Raw genomic sequence first — 14184 nt, 5'->3', positions numbered from 1 at the left:
AGTTAAACTTTTGTCTTTTTTCTGCATTCATAGTATTTGTGGCTGCTGTGGATGTTGAAATATCTTCCACATCAAAAGCATGTACAATGCCAGCGTCTCTGACATCTAATGCCAATCGTGTTGCCAACAAATCTGAGCCTGTAGTCGGTCTGAATGGTTTGCACATGCCTATCAGTATAAAATCAAGACTTAATTTAAGTATTGAGGTACCATCGCCTTCCCAGGTAAAATTTTCTTTCTGGTAAGAACAATGTAAAGAAAGGTCTGAAGTTTTTCTTGCTCTTTCTTAATACAAAGCAAATAATGGATAAGATCCATATTTTTATTCTGTTCCCACCCAGTGTGTGATACTTTTCATGATTCTTTGGAATGCCTCAAGCAATAAAAGTGAACACATTACTACATTTAAAGTGCAGGCCCATACATATCTACTTGGAAGTAAACATTTTTAAAGGTTAATGGGATTTACTGCCATGCGAAAGAATATAGAATTGTACCCGTTAGCATTTCTGTTGGGCAGAATGGTTTTGAACTAGAGTTAATATTGCATTTTTAAGGGGGAATCTAGTGGCTGAGTTTTGCACCATACTTGATGGTAATCTGATCCAAACACGGCTCTGTTTTGGGAAAACTATGGGATCGTAGGAGGTTTGATGCATACTGGGTGGGACTGACAGAGCTCAACCTTTTGGAGAGAATGATCAGACATGACCTATATTGAGAGAACCGTAGAATTTTATTTTGGGCTGTTTTTCACAGATTATTAGAAAGAAAGGTTGTACAGTACCTCCTTCATACTGCAAAATGTGTATTGCTAAGGTATGGGAACAGTTAGTTTTCGCCAGTGTAGTTGAAATCTGTAGGGAAGCTTATGAGATAGTAAACTTGTGGAGAGGCTTTTTTCTTCTTCAAACAATAATGTAATAATTTCGTAATCATTATCCTTTGGATTAAAACTGGCCCAGTTTGAACAATCATATCTTGGCTTAATAAGCTGCGATATAAAAGATCCGGTTGTGCACACATGCAGCGCCTTTGTTTCTCCCTTTGCAGCTTTCCTGAATGCAGTTAGTCACTAATTAGCCACGGGTTCCTGTTTTGTCTGAACCAGGCTATCATGGCTATTGGCTTTGAAAAAGTCAGGATCCTAAAACATGGTTTAAGTTGGTTTAGGATCCTGATTTGGGAAACTATGGTCAAACACTTTCTGGCTTAATTGCAGCTTGTGCAAACGGAGGAATGAAGGGGCTATGTCTAAACTGGTTACTTTAACTTTTTGTTAAATATATTGTATGGAAAATATATTGTAACAATGATAAAACATTAATTTAAAAGTACAGTATATAAAATCCTGTAAGAGAACATATGCAAAACACATGTTCTTGGATGGATAAGTTGTTTGCAGTTGTTAATGGCTTCTGTATGGGTTTCTGCTGTGCAGATAGCTTTTTGGTCACTAGTATATGAGAGACTTAACCTTTAAGCTGTCCCTGAGTCTTGGCTGTATCAGCAGAACAGTGCATAGAATGTGGTATAGCTACACCTAGGCATTGATTGTATGAACAATATGCTAGTGTAGAATGCTTCATGGGAAGTGATCCATAAATGAAATATGCATCCCATACAAACTCTTTCATTTATTTTGATTAGAACACAAATAACTAGTACAGGAGAAGAAACAGCTTCTTCAGTTATGCCTTTTGTATCTGTGCTATTAAGCAAGCACAAAATAATAACAGTGGTACCTCTACTTGTATTCACCTCTGGTTACGTATCCTTTGGGATACAAACGTAGCAAACCTGGAAGTATTTTTCCAGGTTCCGCCCCGGGCGCATGCGCAGAAGCAGCCCCTCCAGTTGCGAATTCCTCAGGATTCGACCGGAGCTCCGAAACGGATCCTGTTCGCAACCGGAGGTACCACTGTACATAATCTCCCTCTCCTCTTTGCAGATGTGTGTGGTTAAAAGTCATTTCTTCTGAAACTGAAAGATGAATGTTGTTTTTGTTCATAGCTGGATCAGTCTGTTTTGGAAGCACTCCCACCTGATCTTCGAGATCAAATAGAGCAAATGTATTCTCTTCAGCAAGCAGAGACGTGCGATAGTAGCAAGAAGGAGCCTGTTAATGGATACAATACTAGTTTTCCTCCACAGCCTGTTGGGGCAGTTCTCTTACAAATACCAGATGTCAAAGAACCAAGCAATGATACCGGAATAAATGTAATAGCACTGCCAGCATTTTCACAGGTGAATGACAGCATGTGTTTGATAACACACTAGTAGACCTTTGCATTTAGTGATAAAGTATTTGCTCAGGGGAGGGGGGTTATAGATTTCTAGTTTCCCTGCTCTGAAGAAATCTGTACTGTCTAAAGTTACAAACAGCATAGTCCTTTTTATAATTTAGACTGATGTTTTATTATAAACATTGAGTATTACAGTGGTACCTCGTGTTACGTAGCGTCCCCCTTACGAATGCTACGGGTTACATGCTCCACTAACCTGGAACTAGATGCCCCTTGTTGCGACCTTTGCCCCAGGATGCAAGCGCAAGTCGTGCTCTGGTGGCGCTGCAGCAGCAGGAGGTGCCATTAGTGAAAGTGTACCTCATGTTACGAGCGGTTTCCTGTTACGAACGGACCTCCAGAACGGATTAAGTACGTAACAATAGGTCCCACGGTAATCCATTTCATAAATGAGACAAAAGTCAGAAATGTAAACATCAGTGTTATACACCATTGGTATAACCATAGATGGATGTTTCCTTAGGTGGACCCTGAAGTTTTTGCTGCACTACCATCAGAGTTGCAGGAAGAGCTGAGACAGGCATATGATCAAAGACAGAAACCTATAGGGGCAGTTTTCCAGCAAAGTACCACTGGTAAGTCTGTAGTAGAACTTTGTCAAATAATGTTCACTGTAATGGAAATAACTGGGTGAGGATCATCTCTTTTGTCATTGTGTGCTGGATAACTCTCTCTCCTTTTACTCCCATTAGCAAAGAATCCTTTGCCGAACTTGAAGCCTGTTACGAAAAACAAGAAAAGAAGTAGGAAAAAAAACCAGGTCAGCCCAGTAAAAAAGAACCACAGTCCTTTAAAAAACAAGCTCTTTGGGAGCCCTGCAAAAAGTATGGCAATTTCTGTTGGGAGCCCACAAAAATTAATAGATGACTTCTTGAAACAGGAAGGAGGAACCACTGACAACTCTCAGGTAACTTTATCACAAATAAATACAGCATTCAAATATTTTTAAGCTAATGTTTTATTGTTTGCTTGTCTTGTCATGAGGTTTTTAGTGCTTGAGCTGCTTTTTTAAGGTTTGGAGTTGGGAAGATACAGAAGAAAAAAATTCACATGTGCAGTACTACTTTTGTATTTTGTTCATAAACAGGTGGAATTGGCACAAACCACAGCAAATACTTCCACCCCATCCGTTTCACAGCCACTATTGTATGGCACTACTAAGGCCCCTAATCTAGCTGGAGCTGTTGAATTCAATGATGTAAAAGCCTTACTCAAAGAATGGATTACAACCATAGCAGGTAAGCTTGTAGTTACTTCATTGAATTGTGTTTTTATGGAAATATTTCCAATGAAAGAAATAGAATTATCATTTGAAAGTCTGAACTGGAAGGCTTTGTCTCTCTACTGGATACCACTAATTGCCATTTGACAGACATCACTGCATATTAGGGACTCCTATTTCTTTCCTTTCAAATACAGTGATACCTCGGTTTTTGAATGTCTCCATTGACAAACATTTCAGTTTTTGAACACTGTAAACCTGGAAGTAAATGCTTCGGTTTTTGAACACGCACGCCTTGGAAGTCGAACATGCCACGCGGCTTCCTTATTGTTTTCCGTATTGAGTTTTCGGTTTTCAAACATTTCAGAACTCAAACGGTCTTCTGGAACGGATTACGTTTGAAAACCAAGGTACCACTGTATAATTTTATTTCCGTCATCTTACTGGGGAAAAGTAAGTAATACTTGAGCTGTAATAAGCATGTGCAGCCTTATTCTCTTTGTTGCTTGGCAAAAGATGGGCTCTCACGTAACTCTTCTGTAGTGTTCCAAGGGCATTCACATTTCTGAAAGCATCATTTGGGCCATGGTATCTCCTAAAACATTGGTTTCAAATTGCATAATGATCAGATATTACAGACTTGAGATGGTTACTATTTGTAGGAAGCAGTGGCTCCGCAAGTGTCTGATAAATCCTACAGTCATCAACAGCTCAAGATTAATAATAGGTAAAAATTTCCATATTGATCTGTGAATAAAGATAGTTTGTCAGGAGTACAGGTGCAGTCTTAATGCCGTGTTCACGCCAAAAGCCAGACAGTTCATGATCTAAAGATGAGTTTGCCTGAGGATTGAAGGAGGTTTCACTGAACAACCTTCTCCAAGAAGGGAAAGGGAGAGACAGAACTTTACTTGGCTAGGGAATCTTCATACAAGGAGGGCTTTAGTTGCCGCAGCAGCAGCCTCCAAATAATAGCAGATTATAAATGTGTGCGTCACACTACCCTTCCTGATTGAAAGCACATTTATTCCTGACCACATCTACTCAGAGGCAAGTCCTGTTGAATTCATCGGTGCTTACTCCTAGGTATGTGGGGTTAGGATTGTATTTAATAGCCCTATGTGAACACACTAGACCCCATGCATTGACTAAAGGAAAAGGAACTACCAGTTGTTATTCAGATGAGCTCCAGTGAGGGGAAGATCATCCTGGCCTGAACTGGATGGCATCCCTCAAATAGCTCACTTTGTCCTAGCTGGAAAATTGACCTCCCTTTTCTTACTTTTTACCTCCATTTCCCTTACTTTGTGGGTCTTTTGCAGTATGTAAGGCTAGTGGCAGGACCTGTGTGTCTCTTATTATTGTGGGCCACAGTACCACAAACAGGGTAAAAATGCATTAAATTTTTGTCCATTTCATTTCACAGATCCCATGGAGGAAGACATCCTACAAGTTGTGAAGTACTGTACTGATTTGATAGAAGAAAAGGATTTAGAAAAGTTGGATCTGGTCATCAAATATATGAAAAGGTAGCTTAATTTTGGGTCTTACCAATTCACATTTTGTTATATAACTTTCTTTATCCATCTGAAAAAGCAATTATGAAAGCTTGACAGATAAAAGAAGTATTAATTCTCATTCTCTTCATTTTGTTCCTTTTCCCAACTAAAGGTCTTTCAATTTGCTTATTGGTTTTTTTGTTGCAAGGAATTTGGGCATTTGTTCTCATTGTAGCATTTGTTTGTGGCTATTGAGTTTTCCAGTGTCAAGCTGCCATGGTAGATATGTTCATCAGAACATCAGCAATGCCATGTCCTTTGTGAACTTTTTGCCTTAAGTTTGAGTTGTAAACAGACAAATACTTCTGACACTCACTAAAAATGCCATTGAAACTAGTTCTTCTCCCCTCCTCCCCAGCATTTTGAAAGCAGCCATGGACACCCAAGCACCTTCCTCTTCTGTAGCAAAGGGAGGTTCAGAGGGTTCCCAGTTGGCAGCAGCTGCGTTGGGGCACTGCTGCACTGCAGTGGCAAAGGAAGTGCACTCATACATTCTTGTATAGGCTTGCCATTTAGTGCTTCTTTCTGCAGCAAGAGAGATTTCCATCTGCCAACCCATGGTGGCTGATTCCCATTGGGACTGGGAAGGTAGGGACCCCAACAGTAGGTGGATCTAGAATCATTGACAGGCAGAACTATAGCCAATGACAGGTGGAGCCAGGTAATGTTTGTCCCCATAGCTCTTGCCCTGCATGGGCAACACTGAGACTGAGGAGGAAGCCGATAGGCAGTGCTGCCCTATGGATTAGTAAGAAAGAAGGCAAGCAGGTGGAGGGGTGGCTGAGGGCAGACTGAGGTTGGCTAGGCCATTCTCCAGTAGCCCTAATGAACCAGCTTCCACTGTTGCCAACCATTTTTTTAAAAAACATAGGCAGTGAAAGAAGTTGAACCCCTCATGCAAAAGCCCTACCAAATAGGAAGTGGGTGCCTTTGTGTTCCTTCTGTTTTTTAAAATTTATACTACACTATTCCCCTCCCTTTGGGGACAATAGGACAGAAACCAACTCCAAGGCTAGTATAGTTCACTCTCTGGGAGGCTTTTTTGGGTACCTGTGTTGGGACTGGGAAGACATTGGGTCCTTTGGATTCAAGCTTTCTCCTGGCACATCCTTTTCCAAAGTAGTGAGGTGGCAATCTGGCATTGGATCATCCTCTGAAGGCAGAGTGCTTTGTCTTGACTCTCTGGGAAGGGAGAGCAAGTGCTTGCTTTGCCCATGAATCATCCTCCAAGAGACCATAGGATTGCTGGATTGTATTTATGGTTGTATCAGTAGTATTCAGTTGGAAAGCTATGAAAATGTGTGGTGGTAAGGATCTGTTTCTAAGAGTAGACATGTTTTCCCCCCTACAGGTTAATGCAGCAGTCCGTGGAATCGGTTTGGAACATGGCGTTTGACTTCATTCTTGACAACGTTCAAGTGGTTTTGCAACAAACTTATGGAAGCACATTGAAAGTTATCTGAACTGATTTTATAGGAAGGATGTGGTGAGAGCCTGGAGCCCTCTGGTAGCTGTGCCATAAGTGCTTGTGAGGTATTTGCAAAGTGCATGATAGTAAAGCTAAGTTTTTATAAGTTGACTTTTTTTTAAAGAAGAAAGTGTTTTGTACATTTCCTTTCAAGAAAGTGCCAAAATTTGTCAGTATTGCATGTAAATAACTGTGTTCGAATTCTTTTATTGTAGTATAGACTCTATTTACAAAATGTTGGTTTATAAAAGTTTTATGGATTTTTACAGTGAAGTGTTTACAGTTGTTTAATAAAGAACTGTATGTAATTTGTACAGATTCTATTGTCTTAGTGCTCCAGTTCTATTAGAGGTAACTCTCTGAGAAGTTATTCAAGCAACTGTTAACTCAATAATGCGATAAAATAGCATTAATGTTTAAACATTTATATATTCCACTTCTATCCATTCAAGCTTACAGACACCATACAGTGGCAAACATACCTGTTTAAAGGGGTGGTATGACAGGAATACAGTTTTTTAAAAAAGACTATTTCATCCTCATAACCTTTTTCCAAAGTATGCTTGTTTGCATAGTGACTTTAGGAGCAGACAAGGAGTTTCTAGGTGTTGCTTCTACTGTGTTGACTAAAGGCAGTGCTCTCTTCCAGTTTCATGTAAGTATAGGATAAATTTCAGCAAATTTCAACATCCTAATGATCACAGCTTATTTCCTTTTATTTTGTGATTCTGCTATTAAAAGCCCAGTGAAATTTTTGAAGGCTGCAGGTGAAAGAGGCTAAAGATACGCAGTGAGATATGGCACAGTGTTCTTTAACATAGCTCAGTTGTATCCACTCTGGTGCCCTCCCATTATCCCAGACTTACTGGCTGTGTTGTTGTGGAAAGGATGCTGTTGGCTTACCTGTACCTACTTCATTGTCCTATCTGACTAGTAGATATTGGGGGGCCAGTGAGGAACTGGGAAGAAGGGACCAAAGTGGGAAATTCTACCTTCCCTTCCACTCACCCATGAGTGACTGCATCCCAGCAGTTACAAGGGTGAGGGGACAGACATGGCTGAATGTTTACAACTAGATAACCAAGAAGAGTTAGGGGTTTGTGGGTATGTTTAGCTTGAAAGTTCTCAGCATAGTGCAGGCTGGGATACTGTCATAGCTTAAGCTCCCAATTGTTCTTTAGTTGCATGTAGGATCCCGTTAAGATCTGCCTTCCATGTAGTATGTAACTTGAGCAGTGCTGCTCACACTACATAGGATCCTAGCTTGTACCATCCTAAAGGTGATTTAGACTGTTGTTATATACACACTTACCCAATAATAAGTCCCCCTGAATTCTGTGGCTATAAATACTGGATTGCAGTGTTAATCTACTAGTCCCTTTACCAGATATTGCAAACAGCTCTACAAGAACTGTTCAGTTAAGACAAGACTGCAGCAGTCATATATAGTACCAATTAAGTTGCAGCTGAACGAATTATTAGGATCAGCCACTGGTAACAATTTAACTTGACAGTTATACATGTTGCATGCTGTGCTGCCTTTATTAGAAGGTAATTTAACAGGATAATGTCCATTTTCCTTTATTTTGCAGGTCAACATTATTACAGTTTGACAAACTGTGCAAGCAAAGGCAGCCAACTATGCTTTTACATCATTGTTTCACACAAAGCAAACACAGATACCCAATTACCTAATTTTTCTACCTTAAAAAATTCCTATAGGCACAAAGCAGAAAGAATGTTGAAAAATCAAGGGGCAAAAAGAGGTATGCATAAATAAACAATTCTTACATCAAAAAAAGTCCAAGAATCACAACCTCTGCAGGAATTTGGTCAATCAAATACTGCAGCACTGATCTTACCAAGTATAAAAGTGAAAGTTGAGTTCTGTCATAAAAAATTATTTTTTTATTTCAGATGAGAGATCTGGGAAGGGCAAACTTTAAAACAGTAGCCAGTATAAAGGGGAGGACAGTGGGGGCACAGGCACATTGGAGCCACAGGGACATGTAAATTGACCACTGTCAAACCAGTGAAAGTTACTTGGTTTCTCATGGAAAACATTTTATCCACCTATTTTTTCCCCCAGATGTTAATCAACAGCACATTCATTATAATCTGCTGTTGGTGATTTTTGTAATAGGAATTGTGGGTTTATGCTAGCTTGCCCATTGCTTAAAAGAACTTCATATGATTTCAAATACTTTCTTTAGCTCCACAATAAGCTGCCAGTCAGACTTTTGCATTTCATCTCTGAACCAGTTTTTCAGGGCATCAATGGACTGACGACTAATCTGCAGATAGAACACAAAATACACATTGTGATAACGCAAATGAAAAAGCAGCTTCAAGAAAGGTTTTCATGCATGTTTCTCCCTCTGGCATGTCAAGTGCAAATTAACATTGCTAACTAGCAGATTTGCGCAAACCACTTTTAGTACTCAAAGACATGCCTGATCCTTCAGATGGATCATATGTGAGCTACTTAAGGTCAGGTAAGTCCTGGTAGCACATAAATGAGATGTTTTGTGCAAATACATCCTTCTGGACAGAACATACAAGCAAGAATCAACTGTGCTGCATATCTACAGTAGCATATATGCTAAATACAATCAATGGTTTACCATCAATATTTAATACAAATCTCATCATGAAAAGATTTGTTTATCCTAAAACAGGGGATAACAAGACAGCTAACAATTTGAAATTCATAATATTCAGAATTACATAACAAGAGGCTGACAAGCAGCAAACTCAAAGCACCAAAGACACTTTGATATGCAGTGCCTCTAAAACAACAGAGGATACAGAATGAAACTGTCCCAGGACAGCTTTGCCACAGGCAAAGAAGAAGGTATCCTAAGATCACCACAACTCTTCTGATGGAAGGATGTAAAGGTTATGGAAGCTCTAGCCCTCTAGCTAATGCTGCACTGCAACTCGCTTTACCTACCTCTAAACTTCTATAACAATTTCATCAGTGTAAAACTGCAGGTGGATTGAATGTTGGCTTGATTCTCTAATCTGTTTAGCCATACTGAGAATGCCGTAAATAAGCACGTTGGGGTGCATGTCACTGGTACGAACCTGTGTGCTCATTCCGCATGTCCATGAAACTAAGCTTATGCAACTAAACACGCTTACAAGGACAACACTCTACTTCAAAAGAAAAAGCCAATTGTTAAGAGCACAATAAAAGAGTGCACTGAAGCATGATTTACCATGGCTAGCTCATTCCTTTTCAGGAAAGGGAGCAGCTGGTGCACCACCAGAAGCTGCTAAACGCACACACAGGGTTGCTCCTTGATGTCCACAACATGTGACTGAGTCTTTCGAAGAATGCGAGCCCATCCCACCCACAACATAAGCACATACCTTGCTGACAAGTATATCTGTTGCTTCAAAATGGCGCCCAAACATTTTAGGTGCTTCACCGGGAATAGGTTCTATTTTCACACAGACTTCTTGACCTTTTTTTGCGACATCCACTTGTTTGTGATTTATTTCAATACTTGTAACTATTCCAATATCAATGAACTGCAACAGAAACACAGGACATTTTAGAGCTCTTATTAGCAACCCAACTAATTTATAGAAACACACAGCTAGGAGGATTAGAGTAGACACAGTAAATAAACTTGGCTGCTGCTAGAAATCTATATACAATCATAACAAATCAATATGCCAATCTTCTATTGGCTCATCTACTAGCATAATATGAATGAGATTCTACAATAGAAGATTACAATATGGATTCTTACATTACCCTCCAAAACTAAGGGAGCCATAGCAATATTACCAAGACCATAATGGAGACTCCTGTACAAAGGTTCCTACTCACACCAGTATTAATCACTTTCCTGAGGATTGCTGCTGGCAAGGGGGTCTCCTCCCAGGCTTGAGTCACCTTGTGGCCTGCTACACCTACCAGGCCTTGTTTCTAGGAGTACATGGATGGAATTCAACATGGCATATGATGAATGTTCTATATGTGCAAGCATTTTCGCTTGCCAGTTGGAACATACCTGTCTGCTTTGAGCCAATTTTGGAGGGCGCAGGGGGAGGAGAGGGGCAGAAAGCCCCTTTTACACAAGTAGAATTCCATGTTTGGGGCTTTTGCTGACTGAGCTTGTCAAGTGAAAACTACCCTATAATCTCTACATTTATACCACAATGCAAGTTCAAGAACACAGCTCCTAAGTTGTTTAAGGCTACTGCAGCTATGACTGTATTTAAGAGATACAATTCTAAACTGCCACATACAAGTTTTCTCTCTATTGTGCCTAAAAAATGCTGTTTTATGATGTAATACTGATTATGATTTAAAACAGAGTTGGGTAATCTGTGGACCTCAGACATAGCGAAACACCCACCACCACTGGCAAAGCGGTCTGGGTTGAAAACATTTTAGTCAATAGGTGGTCAGTTTTAGATTAGGCAAGTTGTTAAGTCGGTATTTGAATTGGCTCCATTACTCATGCATTTAATTATTTCAGAAAATATTTAGGTCTTGTCAAATTTAAGATTCACAACTGCAGGGCTAAGTTAGATCTAGGGACATGTAAGCATGAAGGAAACATTTGTTACGCAGCGCAAACTTACACTTTAGTCTAGCCTACATTCACTGCACTACTTGCTGTTCGTTTTCTCTACTGCTAACGCTGGAAGGTTACTATGCACAACACTTGCTCCTGGCAGAAATGGGAAATATGCTGATCATGCTGGCTGGGGCTGATGGGTGTTGGTAGTGTAATAACATTTGGAGGGACACAGATCACCCATTCCTGCTTTACAGTTATTCCATATGGTAAGTTAAGACTATACTAATATTAAGAGAGGCAGAGTAAAGAGAGCAAATATCCTGACTCTGGCCAGTACACAGCCTGCCATCTGTTAAGACTCAGTTTAAGAAAACAGAATACTCACATTTTTGCTAGGTACACACATGGGCGTTCCTTGTTTTACCTGACCCGCTTCCACAATGACTCCCATCACTATAGGATCTCGAGAATTAAAAATAAACTGAGGAAGTATTTTCATCTTACAAGGAAATACTGCTATATGCCTATAGGGGGAAAAAACAACAGGTTTTGGTAAAGACAAGTAAAACATGGATACAGATAACTTTTTAAAGTAGTAGCCATGATGTACATGTAAAAACGTGGTAAGCTGCTCTTATTAGCCCATAAGGCATCCATTCTACGCATTATATCTGCACCTGGTATATGCAAGAATCCTCCTTAACACTTGGCAGGGTACTAAACAACCAGGCATCTTACGTTGTTCAACTGTATGGGTTACCTGTAATCTTTTACAAAGTGCTAAGGAGGATAATTTTACCACCTTCTGTGTGCCAAATGATTGCAGACAGCCACCCACTATGGTTAGTCATTCTACAAATCAGCCCTTGCTTCAAAGTTTATTTTGATTATGAAAAAGCTCCATACATAAATCAGACTCATGGAGTTAAAAGAGTTCCTGAGGGTCATCTAGTCCAACCCCCTGCCATGCAGGAATATGCAGCCGTCCCATAAGGGGATCAAACCTGCAACCTTGGAGTTATCAGCACCATGCTCTGACCAACTGAGCTATCCAGCAGGAATCTATGTGTGTACTTTTTGCTGGACTGGGAAGTGGATCCAATTGCACAACCAATGCACATCTCAGTAATGCGTACAGTGGTACCTTGGGTTACAAAAACCTCAGGTTACAAACACTTTGGGTTACAGACTCCGCTAACCCCGAAGTAGTACCTCAGGTTAAGAACTTTACCTCAGGATGAGAACAGAAATCGCGCACCGGTGGCATCGAGAGGCCCCATTAGCTAAAGTGGTACCTCAGGTTAAGAATGGTTTCAGGTTAAGAACGCACCTCTAGAATGAACTAAGTTCGTAACCAGAGGAACCACTGTATTGGTACTCTATTGTTTTCAGTGGGATGTGCACCTTTGTCATAGTATAGCTAGTCATGAGCAGGTATCTTTTTTAATGATCAACAAGACCTGGATTGTAGTAGGTGAGTGAACAATAATAGTTTTAGGAGTATGTGGGCACCTGGAGCTGGAGTTAGTAGCCTAAGTTACAACACACAGCAACTAGCTGTAACAAGATCACTTGTCCCTCACACAGCTGAGTGAGCCAGCAAAAAAATTCTGACACAACTCCAGCAAATAAGATGCCCCTATTTTTGGGGACTCAAATTTAAGAAAATGGGGAGAGATGGCCCAGAGTTGTTGAGCTTTTCTCGGGGGGGGGGGGGAATGCCGAAAACCATTAACCCAAATTACAAAAGCTGACAATCACTTGCGTTGCCGAACTCATCCCTCTGCACCATCACAAACAGCAGATGGGAAACGCACGCTCAATCGCCGAAGCAGCAGCAAATCCAGAGCAACACTTGCTGCAGCAACCAACCACCCACCAAATTTCCGCAGCACCAGCCAATCCAAAGCAGCACTTTACGCAACCACCAATCACCCACAAAATCACAGCTGACAAGCTCCTGATCGTGGCTGCTACCAATCACCTGTCCCCCCCACGCACTATCCGTGTATAAGACGCCCCCCATTTCTGAACATTATTTTACAGTAAAAAAAAGCTCATCTTATACACGGAAAAGTTCGGTATTTATTTACTCAAATTGTATACCAAAACACCCAGGGTAAAATGCTATTCCTTACGGTTCAGAATTTTTATTTTTCTTGCATTAGAGATCTTAATAACTTAATGTATGTATTCAAGTACTTATATCATTGATAGAACTCCCTGGTGGTTTTCCTCACTTTTTTGCCAGCTGCAGTTCCTTACAACATGCCAAACTGCTCCCTTCTAAGCACTAGTAGGTGTACGGAAACTCCATGCATAGTTCTTTGAATCCTGTCCTATATACAGTTGGTCCCTAGCTTAAAAAAAAAGTAGCTCAGAAAATGACTTTAAAAATTCTTCAGTTTCAGATACTAACAAGCCCTTCTCATAATCTTCACATACATCTTGCAACAGAGCAAAAAATAAACACAAGAATGCTACTTACTTGAATTCTTCCTGCTTCTGTTTTTTATAGTCTTGTCTATACTTTGTGAAAGCATCAAATAAGTGATAAATAATTTCTGCACTAAAGATTCTAACTCCTAAACTATCAGCCATTTCCTGAGCATCTCGTTCAATCCTCACATCAAATGCCAAGATAACTGCATACCTAGGAGACAAAATATAATGTTGATGAGGAAGAGGACAGGAATTTGATTATACAAATAGTAACAGTAATGTATATTTTAAAAAGCTACATACTGAGGATCATGTTCCAACATAACCGATGCCTTCATAACATCCTTTCTATGGACAGGGCCTATATTAATTCCAGCATACTGTCAGGAAATGGGAGGAAAAGTCCGATTAATCTCTGTTTTCAATTCCGTAATATGCTTCAATTCAGAGCACAGCAATTTAAGACGGTAAAGTAGAAAATTGGATACTTACTGGCACTTCTGATGTTTTCAGAAATTCAAGTAAGGCTTCCAAAGAACCCAGAGTAGATGCCTGCACATAAACACCTTTCTCTTCTAACTTTATGGCATTCAGCGTTTGTTTCAATTCGTGTATTAATTCATCCTTTTAATGTAAAAAAATAGCA

At 40.1% G+C, this 14184-nt stretch overlaps 2 protein-coding genes across 4 annotated transcripts in view; one reads left to right on the top strand and one right to left on the bottom strand.

Moving 5' to 3' along the window:
- REV1 (REV1 DNA directed polymerase) overlaps positions 1–6863 on the top strand; it is a 39041-nt gene extending 32178 nt beyond the window's left edge. For all 3 annotated transcript variants that reach the window (XM_053384177.1, XM_053384176.1, XM_053384178.1), the window contains 7 exons: positions 34–224; positions 2014–2247; positions 2770–2881; positions 2999–3213; positions 3394–3544; positions 4955–5057; positions 6439–6863. In XM_053384177.1, coding sequence (XP_053240152.1) covers positions 34–224; positions 2014–2247; positions 2770–2881; positions 2999–3213; positions 3394–3544; positions 4955–5057; positions 6439–6550 — 1118 coding nt within the window. In that variant the 3' untranslated portion in view covers positions 6551–6863. The remainder of the gene's footprint in view (positions 1–33; positions 225–2013; positions 2248–2769; positions 2882–2998; positions 3214–3393; positions 3545–4954; positions 5058–6438) is intronic.
- Positions 6864–8120: 1257 nt separating this feature from the next.
- EIF5B (eukaryotic translation initiation factor 5B) overlaps positions 8121–14184 on the bottom strand; it is a 30148-nt gene continuing 24084 nt past the window's right edge. Inside the window, exons 19-24 of the mRNA XM_053384180.1 lie at positions 14031–14162; positions 13842–13918; positions 13585–13749; positions 11482–11620; positions 9931–10092; positions 8121–8849 (exon numbers count right to left, since the gene is read on the bottom strand). Coding sequence (XP_053240155.1) covers positions 8742–8849; positions 9931–10092; positions 11482–11620; positions 13585–13749; positions 13842–13918; positions 14031–14162 — 783 coding nt within the window. The 3' untranslated portion in view covers positions 8121–8741. The remainder of the gene's footprint in view (positions 8850–9930; positions 10093–11481; positions 11621–13584; positions 13750–13841; positions 13919–14030; positions 14163–14184) is intronic.

The sequence above is a fragment of the Podarcis raffonei genome, chromosome 4 (assembly GCF_027172205.1).
Source record: "Podarcis raffonei isolate rPodRaf1 chromosome 4, rPodRaf1.pri, whole genome shotgun sequence".
Taxonomy (NCBI): Eukaryota; Metazoa; Chordata; class Lepidosauria; order Squamata; family Lacertidae; genus Podarcis; species Podarcis raffonei.
This window is presented reverse-complemented; position numbering and strand designations above follow the sequence as displayed.